General features: G+C 50.1%; 1 protein-coding gene across 2 annotated transcripts in view; it reads left to right on the forward strand.

Annotated features, from left to right (window-relative positions):
* The window catches only part of QRICH2 (glutamine rich 2), a 32584-nt gene that overhangs the window by 4778 nt on the left and 15603 nt on the right, over positions 1 to 12203 (forward strand). Inside the window, exons 3-10 of one of the 2 annotated variants that reach the window (XM_051994969.1) lie at positions 490 to 579; positions 994 to 1095; positions 1550 to 2021; positions 5907 to 6191; positions 7233 to 7318; positions 7756 to 7853; positions 8514 to 8628; positions 10651 to 10905. In XM_051994969.1, the coding sequence (XP_051850929.1) occupies positions 490 to 579; positions 994 to 1095; positions 1550 to 2021; positions 5907 to 6191; positions 7233 to 7318; positions 7756 to 7853; positions 8514 to 8628; positions 10651 to 10905 (1503 nt within the window). The remainder of the gene's footprint in view (positions 1 to 489; positions 580 to 993; positions 1096 to 1549; positions 2022 to 5906; positions 6192 to 7232; positions 7319 to 7755; positions 7854 to 8513; positions 8629 to 10650; positions 10906 to 12203) is intronic. The other variant, XM_051994970.1, reaches the window with a different exon arrangement.

Raw genomic sequence — 12203 nt, forward strand, 5'->3', positions numbered from 1 at the left:
TCCAAATAGATCATGAAGAGTAGGACATGGCTGAACAGCAACAGAACTTGTTACATTTGGATTAAAGACATGTATTCATTTGAATACTTGAGTTATGTATGAGAAAGAACATTGGATATTCCAAAGCTCTTAACTGCTCCACCAAGTTTCTGAAGAGATTAGAGCCCTTCTCCTTTTCCAAGAGGCTTTGAAAGGATTGGTTGGTTTGGGGGCTGTATTTTAATGCTCTCTTCTGAAGACATCTTTGTCTCTAGAATAAATTTCCCTTTTACTGGGCTATGAGAACAAAGAACTCATTTGTCATTTTGTCATCTTTGTCAAAGTTCTCATTTGTTGTTGTTGTTGTTAGCTAGGACCCTTCTCTTAATCCTCTGTCTTTTTTCTCTTTAGGGATCTTATCACAGTGCCTTTGTTTTGTTTTGTTTAATCACTATTCTAGAGATGAAACACTCAGGGTGTGTCTCTTATCTGGTTTTTGTTTTTTTGCAGGTATTGAAAGACACCAGAGCTATAGTTGAAGAACTGGAAGAGCGAATTCAAGATTTACAGAAGCTAGTCAACGATCAAGAAAATAATCTGGTAGAATTATGCCCAATGCAGGGAAAAGGGGACCCTTGAACTGGGAAGACGATTATCTATAGTCTTCACTTTCCTCTACTGATCTAATTAGGCTCTTCTTAGCAAGCCCCCTACTCATAATAACAATACTAGGAGTGCTCTCTGCATTCCGGGTTTTCAGGACCCAGCACCCAAAAGAGTGCTTTTTAAGGTGTCAATCCTTATTCTAACTTCTGCTTCTAATTCAAGGTCGGGGTGGGGAAGGTAGGGAAGGAGGGAGTTAAGATCTTTATCTGCTATGAGTCTGGTCTGCAGTGGAACAAAGAAAGGAGCTGTCAGAAGCTTGCTGGGGAAAGGAAGGAGGAAAGGGTGGTACTTGGTTTGTGGGAAAATAAAATTCCAAAACTTACATGGATATGACCATTCCCCCACCAGGAAATTGTAAGTCGGAAGATAAGTACGTATCCAGAAGACAATTCGATAGTTACCTGGGAGGACCTGGAGGAAGCATTAAGTTCTGGTCGAAGAACCTTTTCGGTGATTAGGGAAAATGGGGAAAGGACTTAGAGTGGGTTCCCCTCAGAGCCCCTTCGAGCCAATGCTTGGAAAAAAAGGGGGGGCACATTTCTGAAGGGATCTGAGTGTATCTACAGTATTATTCTAAATCCCTGGATAATTTACCTAGTGGACTGATAGATATCACAAGAGTTTAATTTTCTATTTTATTAGGCATATTCCATCCTGGAAATTTCCATTAATTCCTACCTCAGGGACCCACTGAGATTTGGTTTAACTTTCTGTTTTATTAGATATTATATTCTACTCTGGAAATTTCCATTGATTCCTACTTGGGGACCCACTGATACTTAGTCCCAGAGATTCTCTTGACCAATGCCCTAAACTGACCTGATTAGATCTCCCCCAACACACAATCTGGGAGTCAGTATAAGTGACTTTGACCACATGCTTCTGTCTTCTTCCTCTTAACTAGATAGAAGAAGAGAGGCCTTTAACTTCAGAGACTGCTCTAACTACCACAGATATGCCCCCGGACAAGGCTTCTCAAGTCTCCAGAAAATTAAGTCCAATGAAGATACCATCTGGTGCAGAGATTCTACCCACAGCTCAGGAAGCTGCTAGAGCAAGGCAGATTGGCCCAGCTCAAGAAGCTGCTAGAGCAAGGCAGACTGGCATAGAACAATATGGCCCACAACCCTTGGGTGCTCCACAGCAATTTCCTCCTCTAACCCCAGTTAGCGGCATACCCCCTTCTGCTCCCCCAGGCATTTCCCAGTTTCCTCCAGTAGCTCCAGGCATAGGTCAACTAGTTCCTCCAGGAGCCCTAGACATGTATGGTCAACCAATCCCTCCAGCAGCCCTAGACATGTATGGTCAACCAATCCCACCAGCAGCCCCAGGCGTATATGGTCAGCCAATCCCTCCAGCCGCCCCAGGCGTATATGGTCAGTTAGTCCCTCCAGTAACCCCAAGCACATATGGTCAGCCAGGCCTTCAAGTAGCCCAGGGCATAGGTCAGCCAGACTCTGTAACCTCAAGAGATCAAGTACCTACAGCTTTAGGTCCAGGTCAACCAGTACCTGGAGCTCCAACCACCTATCCGCTACCACCTGGAACCCCAGGCACACCTCAGCCTGTTCCTGGAGCCCTACCTGGTGTCCCTAGTGCCTACCCTGGTGCCCCTGGTGCTGCCCCTGGTGCTGTCCCTGGAACCTATCCTGGCGCTCCTGGCGCTGTTCCTGGAGCCTATCCTGGCGCCCCTGGTGCTGTCCCTGGTGCTGTCCCTGGCGCCTATCCTGGCGCTCCTGGCGCTGTTCCTGGTGCTGCCCCTGGTGCTGCCCCTGGCGCCTATCCTGGCGCCCCTGGTGCTGTCCCTGGCGCCTATCCTGGCGCCCCTGGTGCTGCCCCTGGTGCTGCCCCTGGTGCTGCCCCTGGTGCTGTCCCTGGCGCCGCCCCTGGCACCCCTGGTGCTGTTCCTGGAGCCTATCCTGGCGCCCCTGGTGCTGTCCCTGGTGCTGCCCCTGGTGCTGCTCCTGATGCTGTCCCTGGCGCCTACCCTGGCGCCCCTGGTGCTGTCCCTGGCGCCTACCCTGGCGCCCCTGGTGCTGTTCCTGGAGCCTATCCTGGCGCCCCTGGTGCTGTTCCTGGTGCTGTCCCTGGCGCCGCCCCTGGTGCTGTCCCTGGCGCCTATCCCGGTGCCCCTGGTGCTGCTCCTGGTGCTGTCCCTGGCGCCGCCCCTGGCGCCGTCCCTGGTGCTGTCCCTGGCGCCTATCCCGGTGCCCCTGGTGCTGTTCCTGGCGCCTATCCTGGCGCCCCTGGTGCTGCTCCTGGTGCTGCCCCTGGTGCTGCTCCTGGTGCTGTCCCTGGCGCCGCCCCTGGTGCTGCCCCTGGTGCTGTCCCTGGCGCTATCCCTGGCGCCGCCCCTGGTGCTGTCCCTGGCGCCTATCCTGGTGCCCCTGGTGCTGTTCCTGATGCCTATCCTGGCTTTCCTGGTGCTGCTCCTGGCGCGGCTCCTGGTGCCTATCCTGGCGCTGCTCCTGGTGCTGTCCCTGGCGCCTATCCTGGCGCCCCTGGTGCTGCAGGCGCCCCTGGTGCTGTTCCTGGTGCCGCCCCTGGTGCTGCTCCTGGTGCTGTCCCTGGCGCCTATCCTGGCGCCCCTGGTGCTGTCCCTGGTGCTATCCCTAGTGATGTTCCTGGTGCCGCTCCTGGTACTGTTCCTGGTGCTGTCCCTGGCGCCTATCCTGGCGCCCCCGATGCTGTTCCTGGTGCCGCCCCTGGTGCTGTTCCTGGTGCAGTCCCTGGTGCTGTCCCAGGTGCCGCCCCTGGCGCTGTCCCTGGTGCTTATCCTGGGGCTCCTGGCGCCTATCCTGGCGCTGCTCCTGGTGCTGCCCCTGGTGCTGTTCCTGGCGCGGCTCCTGGCGCCTATCCTGGCGCCCCTGGTGCTGTTCCTGGTGCTCCTGGTGCTGCCCCTGGTGCCGCCCCTGGCGCCTATCCTGGTGCCCCTGGTGCTGTTCCTGGCGCTTATCCTGGTGCCCCTAGTGCTGCCCCTGGTGCCGTCCCTGGTGCGGCTCCTGGCGCCTATCCTGGTGCCCCTGGTGCCGTCCCTGGTGCTGCTCCTGGCGCCTATCCTGGCGCCCCTGGTGCTGTTCCTGGCGCTCCTGGTGCTGCCCCTGGCGCCTATCCTGGTGCCCCTGGTGCCGCCCCTGGTGCTATTCCTGGCGCTTATCCTGGTGCCCCTGGTGCTGCTCCTGATGCCATCCCTGGTGCTATTCCTGGCGCCGCCCCTGGTGCTGCTCCTGGCGCCTATCCTGGCGCCGCCCCTGGCGCCGTTCCTGGTGCCGCCCCTGGTGCCGCCCCTGGCGCCTATCCTGGCGCCGCCCCTGGTGCTGTTCCTGGCGCCGCCCCTGGTGCTGTTCCTGGCGCCGCCCCTGGTGCTGCTCCTGGAGCCTATCCTGGTGCCCCTGGTGCTGTGCCTGGCGCCCCTGGTGCTGTTCCTGGCGCCGCCCCTGGCGCTGTTCCTGGAGCCTATCCTGGAGCCCCTGGTGCTGTTCCTGGCGCCGCCCCTGGCGCTGTTCCTGGAGCCTACCCTGGAGCCCCTGGTGCTGTTCCTGGCGCCTACCCTGGCGCCCCTGGTGCTGTTCCTGGCGCCTACCCTGGCGCCCCTGGTGCTGTTCCTGGCGCCTACCCTGGAGCCCCTGGTGCTATTCCTGGCGCTTATCCTGGAGCCCCTGGTGCTATTCCTGGCGCCGCCCCTGGCGCTGTTCCTGGCGCCGCCCCTGGCGCTGTTCCTGGCGCCGCCCCTGGTGCTGTTCCCGGCGCCTACCCTGGAGCCCCTGGTGCTGTTCCCGGCGCCTACCCTGGAGCCCCTGGTGCTGTTCCCGGCGCCTACCCTGGAGCCCCTGGTGCTGTTCCTGGTGCCGCCCCTGGTGCTGTTCCTGGCGCCGCCCCTGGTGCTGTTCCTGGCGCCGCCCCTGGTGCTGTCCCTGGCGCCTACCCTGGCGCCTACCCTGGCGCCTACCCTGGCGCCTACCCTGGTACTGTTCCTGGTGCCTATCCTGGCGCCCCTGGCGTTGTTCCTGGCATCTACCCTGGCGCCCCTGGTGCTGTCCCTGGTGCTGCCCCTGGTGCTGCCCCTGGCGCCTACCTTGGTGCTCCTGGTGCTTACCCTGGCGCCCCTGGTGCTGTTCCTGGCGCTTTCCCAGGAGCCCCTGGTGCTGCCCCTGGTGCCTTCCCTGGCGCCCCTAGTGCTACACGTGGTGCCACCCGTGGTGCCTTCCCTGGAGCCCCTAGTGCTGCACGTGCTGCACGTGGTGCCCTCCGTGGTGCCCCTAGTGCTGTCCGTGGTGCTGTTCCTGGTGCTGCCCCTGGTGCTGCTCCTGGCGCCTATCCTGGTGCCCCTGGTGCTGTTCCTGGTGCCATCCCTGGTGCTGCTCCTGGCGCCTATCCTGGTGCCCCTGGTGCTGTTCCTGGTGCCGCCCCTGGTGCCTACCCTGGTGCCCCTGGTGCTGTTCCTGGTGCCGCCCCTGGTGCCTACCCTGGTGCCTATCCAGGAACCTATCCTGGTGCTGTCCCTGGAGCCTATCCTGGCGCCCCTGGTGCTGTCCCTGGTGCCTACCCTGGCGCCTACCCTGGCATCCCTGGTGCTGTCCCTGGCGCCTACCCTGGCATCCCTGGTGCCTATCCTGGAGCCTATCCTGGCGCCTACCCTGGCGCCTATCCTGGCGTCCCTGGTGCTGTTCCTGGCGCCTACCCTGGTGCCCCTGGTGCTGTCCCTGGTGCCGTCCCTGGTGCCTACCCTGGCGCTGCCCCTGAAGCTTATCCTGGTGCTGCTCCTGGTGCAGTTCGTGGTGCCCCCCGTGGCCCATTTGGTATCCGTGGTCCCCCCCGTGGGATCCTCCCTGGCCCCCGTGGTGCCTATCCTGGAGCCCGTGGTGCTCTCTTTGGGGTCCGTGGTGCCTATCCAGGATATAGGATCCCACCGACTCATCTGGGTCCAGGAGTCCCAGGTGTAGATCAGCCAATCGCTATTGATCCAGTTACTGGTCAGCCAATGTTTGTAGCCCCAGGTACAGGTGGACTTCCTCCATATCCAGGAGCCCCAGAAACAGGTGCTCCTGGCCAGGACCAAAGATCCCCATTATTGCCCTCAGCCACCGGGGAAAGGGCTTCTATAGTTTCAGCCGCTGATCAGCCTGCCCCAGGCACCACCCCAAGTATGGGTCAAGCTGGCATTCAGACTGAGTTGCGTCCTGATGGCCAGCCTGATTTCATGCCACCCCAGCCTTCCTATATTCCATCCCATCCTCCCTACATGACTCCTTTCATTCCAGGCCAACCTCCGTACCCACCACCGCAGCCTTCCATGGTACCACAAACACCATGGGAAGCCCCACCGCCTGGGTCCTTCGCCTACCCTGCACCTCCATATCGATTCTCGAGAGAGAAAGGTTCATTAGAAAGAGAGGGTTTCAGCTTTCCCTTTGCCTTAGAGACTCTGCGTACAATGGGGGAGCTTACCAACTACTACATGATTCTGAAGGAGCAGATGGGGGCACTGGATGAAGATGCTGGCCATTCTGAGCTGGAGAAGTTGCAATTCCTGATAGGGAAATTAAGTAGGTATTGTCTGCTCTTGCCCTGCTCCAAACCAAAGTGAATTTCTTCCTCTTTGCCTTCTACTTTCTTGGGGAAAACTGAGTTTCCCCTATCCTGTCTTGTTTTTTGAGAGTACTTTCCTTCAGGGCTTTCAGATTCTAATTTGGAGGCCTGGTGCCCCAAGATAGGTGACATGAAAAGCTGGGGAAGTAGCAGCTTCTAGGCAGAGGAAGGAGCTGCTCTGTGCCTGGTCCATTCTAATATATTTTAAAATTTGCTTTAATTTCCAGTTTTAACAATTCTTGCTAACTCCTAAGCTCACTTTTTATCTGGTAAAAAAAAAAATGGAAGAGCTTTTAAGTGCCCTATAAATTTTATTTCCTGGTATATAATTCTAATCATTTTACCCTAATTATAACTCTCTAGAGCTCTTATGAGTGATAAAGACTATGAAAATCGGCCAGATTTTCTAGTGATTTCAGGATTGGGACCAATGGCATGTGAGAGGAGTGAGAAGTTTATATGCCATTGTCAAGTCTCCACATTAAGGAAATTGAAGAAAAAAGCTTGAAGTTGGGATGGGAGAAAGCAAAAAGATCATCTATGGCTTTAGGGTCTTAGGCTCTAAGATTTGAGGTAGGGTAGAGTGGCCACCTCCCCAGAACAAGCCAGGAAAATTTTCTGGAGAGCTGTTTAAGAAGAGTTTTGGAAAACTTAAAACAATGGTGTTCTTTCACCTCCAGAGAAAGTGGATTTTTTCACATTGATTAAGGAAAGGCATTGTGGGAACCATTTGGAAAGAAGACTTTATTAAGCTCTTGTCAGCCTTTGTGCTAAGTATCAGGGATATAAATATAAAATAGTCCCTGCCTTCAAGGAACTGAGGAAGATACCAAAAGGGAGATGAAAAGGTTGAAGAGAAGTTTGGAGGATCAGAAGCAGCAAAGCCAGTGTGTCTAACTTAGCTCCCTCCCCAACATGGAGGCCAGGGAGGGACCTCATCAATAGGAGAAGGGAGAGATGTTTAGAATTTGACAATTTTTTCTTTCCTTCTTTCATAGCTAAAAAGGCCTTCCCAGATGAAATGCTAGAACAGCTTCGTGGTCTTAAAGCCTTAACCAAAGAAATTAAAGAGGAACAGGAAAAAGTACGTGAGTGAAGAGGGACCCAACTTGTTCTGAAATCCATAAAGAACCTGCCATTCCAAGGGGACAGTCAAAAGAATTTCAGAATAAAGTCCTTGGACTAGGCTGCTTCTAAGTAGTGAGACCCAACACAGGACTGAGGATATAGGATTCTAGTAGCTTTGGTTTTTAAAATTCGCTTTAGCCCTTGTCCCCCACTAATTAAGGTAGCCAAAAACTCCACTCTGTCTCTGAAGATAGGAGGTAGACAGCTAGGGAATACAATGGACAGAGCCATCCTGCCTTAAACATTCAATAGCTGTGTGACTCCAATCACATTACTCAGTTTTTCCACCTATAAAACTGACCCCTTTCCTCCCAACTATTATCATTAAGTCTGGGCCAGGCTTCTGGGAGGGGGAGACTTGAGCCTGAAACTGTTGAACTATTGGGATTGCAGATGAAATTAATGCAACGAATCCTGGAAGGAGAGGAGGAAGATGTTGAAGAAGAAAAAGAAAGGCCTGGACACTTGGGTTTACAGCTAAATATTCTCAGGTAAAAGCTAGGTCCTCAAGACCATTTGGTGTTTAGATACATGGGAAGCAGGCAAGCTTAAGGGTCAGGTGATGGAGAAGATTGGTCTTCTAGGATTTTATACTGTGAGCCAAGGAATTGATAATAACGAATGGGGCCATTCCTGGACTGGTCTTGTCTTCTTCATCTTGATCTGGGCTGTGAGGTCTGTCTCATGCTGTGGGAGGATGCATAGCTAACTCAGAAGAGTGGGCAACTTCAGAACAGCCATGTTGACTAGAATACCCTAGAAGACAGTGCCCAGGAGAAATGAGAGCAAAGCCTCTCAGATCCTACCCTAAACAAAGAAGCCAGAAGGGGTCCATGACTCCACATCTCTGTCTTGGCTTCCAATCCTAATAGGCTGAAGGTTTCACAAGCCGGCAGAGTGGGCATCTGTCTCCAGTCATCACAATGACCGATTGAAGAGAGAGCTTGATTTACCAGATATACCAGATACCAGCTTGGTATACAAGAAATGGAACTGATTTTTTTTTTAGAGAGGAGAGAAAAACAAAAACCTACCTCACCCAAATCTGAGTTTTCCTTAACCCCTTGAGTAAAGCTGAGCATTAATACCTAACAACTCAAGTTGCTTGGGAACTGCCAGTAAGTAACTAGCCTTTTGGTTCTGCTGTCCAGACTCACCGTGAATGACATAGAGAAAGAGCTGGCTCTTCTGAGGGAACGGCAGGAGCAGGGCAAGGCCCTCGTAGAACAATCAGTGAATGAAGCCACACTTTATCTACAGGAACAGGTGAGGAATCTGGGTCCTGGTTCTAAGAACTGACTAGATTGGGAAAAGTAGGCCTCTCCCTGCTAAGTACCAGATATCAAGTTTCTACTCTTGCTATCTTAACTGAGAAAGTTCCATCTAAATTTGGGGGTATGCCAGAAATATTGGAGTACACCAAAAATGTTGCGGTACCAGGGGGTGGGTCACAGTGTCATCTCTGAATGAATTTAGGTTCAAACCATCTCCAAATCAAGCAAGCACATTTATTTGGGCTTACCCTTGATATAAGGGGGGATGCACCCTGGGGCCTCCTCCTCAGAGGAGCAGGCAACCCAAGAGTGAAGTAAGGGATTATATTGAGAAGGGAAAGAAAAACCAGGAGGGTTGGTCAATCTCAGATAAGATGGGCATAGATAAAATGGTCATTTCCTGTGATTAAATATATCTCAGACAGGATATGCATAGGAAAAGTCCTTTTATTCTAGAGAGAGAATATAGCAGCTGGATATGCAAGGTAAAAAGGTCTTTTTTGTAGAGAGGATATTGGAGAGATGGGGCAAGCAAAGTTTCCATCATAAGAGTCCTCTGGCTTCGAGTTATAAGACTGCAGCACAGAAACAAACCCTTTTTTGGTCATGCCCCGTGTTGTCTTACTGACCACTTAATGGCCATTTAAGGTCATTCCTAGGTTGTTCTTGTACTGACCCAATCTAGCATACAGAATCTGTCCAGTGCCAATTATCCATCTTAAGTAGAAGCTGTCATAAGTATAAACATACTTTCTTCTTTTTTTATGGTATTTTATGTTTTCAAATATATGCAAAGTTTTCATTATTTACCATTGCAAAACTTTGTGTTCCAAATTTTTCTTTCTCTCCTTCTTGCTTCCCCCTTCCTCAAGAAGCAAGCAAGTAGAGATAGGTTAGCTATGTCTAATTCTAAAGATGTTTCCATATTCATCATGCTGAGGGAAAAAATCAGATTAAAAGGGAAAAAAACATAAGCAAACAACAACACAAAGTGAAAATATTGTGCTTTGATCCACATTCAGTCTCCACAGTTCTCTCTCTGGATGTTGTTGGCACTTTCCATCACAAGTATATTGGAATTGCATAAGCATAAGCTTGAGCTTTATCTTGAGTAAAAGAGTGATTATATAAAGCTCCTAATATCAGCCATACAGGATATATAGGTTAGGGTGATAAAGGAACTGACTGATATGTGAATAGATCTTTAGGGCCTATTTGTTTATTTTTCCAATAGTATTTTATTTTTCTAAATATATGTAAAGATAGTTTCAACATTCAACATATTTCCATAATTGCCCTGTTGTACAAGAAAAAAATCAGACCAAAATGCTATATTTTGTTCCTTATTCAATCTCCACAGTTTTTTTCTAGATGCAGATGGCATTTTCTAATCCAAGTCTATTGGAATTATAGGGCCTGTTTTAAAATGAAGGATGCATTCTTTTCCAATACTTTGGGTAATGATCACTCACAGAAACATTTGGGGGAGAGGTCCTATGGAATAAGAGCAACTTTCTCTCTCTCTCTCTCTGGAACTGGTAGGGAAAGTTGCTGGATGAAATGAGGAAATCTCATTTTTAATGCCTTTCCAAAACCTCACACCTTCACTGAGACAAGTAACCCAGACCCTCAGGTTTATTCCCAAATTCCCTAAGACAATGTGACTCTGGAGCTCTATTTATAATTAGTTTTCACTCACCAATAGGATCATGCAACACCTGTATGCCTTATAGAAATCGGGTGTAATCTCATGGTTTAATTCAGAATTTAGAAAGCTTTTGGAGTCAAAAAATTAGGCTCAAAACAATCCTATGGCAGGAAAGGCAGAGTCTGAATATCGCTACCCTAAAAGCTAACTGAAGCAAATAGAACCTTGCATTGAACCCACAGCCATCAGAGAAGGCCTAGAAGCCATCCCTATGCAAAGAATCCTATTGACATATTTGTTTCTTGCTGTTCCCTGAACCTAAACCCACCCTAAAAACTCCTCCATTGGATTTTCTTTGATATGTAGTTAGATAAGCTCAGGATGATCATAGAAGGCATGCTGACTTCATCATCCACACTACTGTCTATGAGCATGGTGCCATCTAAACCTCCAGTCCCCTTGGAACCAGGTAAAATTGACTCACACACCACCTGTCCAGCTTGCAGCCTAGACCTGAGCCAGCAAGTCAGCAGGCTAGTACAGCGTTATGAACAACTCCAGGATATGGTCAACAACCTGATGATGACTCAACCCTCTAGAAAGTATCATCTCCAAAACCAAGTAAGTCTGGCTGGGCTATCTCCCATACAGAGTATGCTATAGAGTAAGGTTTCAGGGCCACAGATTTCAGTTCTCTAGTCTAGACTCCACAAAGCTGCACCCCTAAGTGGGGAAGTAGAAGCAATAAGTATAGTAGAAGTAGGTATCACCTAAAAGTAATTGGGTACCAATGATTCTCCTTCCCTCATACTCCCCAGAGGACTGCTATTTTGTTGGAAAGAGTGGAATGTTAGCAAGGGTTTGAGAGGGAGTCCTAAGATTCAGTCCTACATCACTAACTGCCTATTCGACAACACCAATGGGAGTAGGCATCTCAAACCCAATATAAGTGCTGCATGGTACAGTGGATGGAGTACCAATCCTGGAATCAGGAAAACCTGAGTTCAAATCTGGCCTCAGACTGGCTGTGTGACTCTGGATAAATCACTTAATCCTAATTGCGTCCCTTCCCTCCCCCAAAAAGAGTCAAACTCAACATAAATGAAATAGAATTCATTATTGCCCTCTGCTCAAAACATCCTCTTCCTAAATTTCCTATGTATGTCTAGAACATCACCATCCTTTTAATCACCCAGGTTCAAAACCTGGAATATAGTCTCAGCAATTCACTTATAATTCTGCCTCCATATTTCTTGTATCCATACCTTTCTTTCCATCCATATGGCCACCACTCTAATTCAGACTCTTAATTGTGTTCATCCCTGGACTGCTACTATAGCCTCCTAGTTGTTCACCCTGCGTTCAGACTTTCCCCTGGAGATGCATCCTTAACACAATACCAAGTTGACATTTTACAAACACATATTTGACTATGTCATTCTTCTGCCCAAGGGCTCCCTTTTGCTTCTAGGATAAAGATACAAACTTTTTTGTTTAACACTTAAATTCCTTCACAAATCTGATTTTAGACTGTTTCCAGGCTTACTACACATTTCTCCCTTTTATACACCCTATAATCCAGCTAAACAGGTATATATACAATAAGAGAAGAATTTAAATTCAGGCCCTCTCCCTCAAAAGCTAGTGTTCTTTCCACTATATATCCACATTGTCTCACTTCAAGGATCCTAGAAGAGGCCTATCCTGCTCTCCCAAGTTATCAAGTATTACTTGATATTTACTTTGCAAATGTCTTGAGTTTTATTTGTTATTTTTGTGAGGCAATTGTGGTTGAGTGACTTGCCCAGAGTCACAGAGCTAATAAGTGCCAAGTGGCTAAGGACACGTTTGAACTCAAGTTCTCATGACTCCAGGACCAGTGCTCTATCCACTGTGCCCTTTAGCTGCCTTGCAGATAT

This window comes from Antechinus flavipes, chromosome 4, assembly GCF_016432865.1.
Source record: "Antechinus flavipes isolate AdamAnt ecotype Samford, QLD, Australia chromosome 4, AdamAnt_v2, whole genome shotgun sequence".
In the NCBI taxonomy this organism is placed as follows: domain Eukaryota; kingdom Metazoa; phylum Chordata; class Mammalia; order Dasyuromorphia; family Dasyuridae; genus Antechinus; species Antechinus flavipes.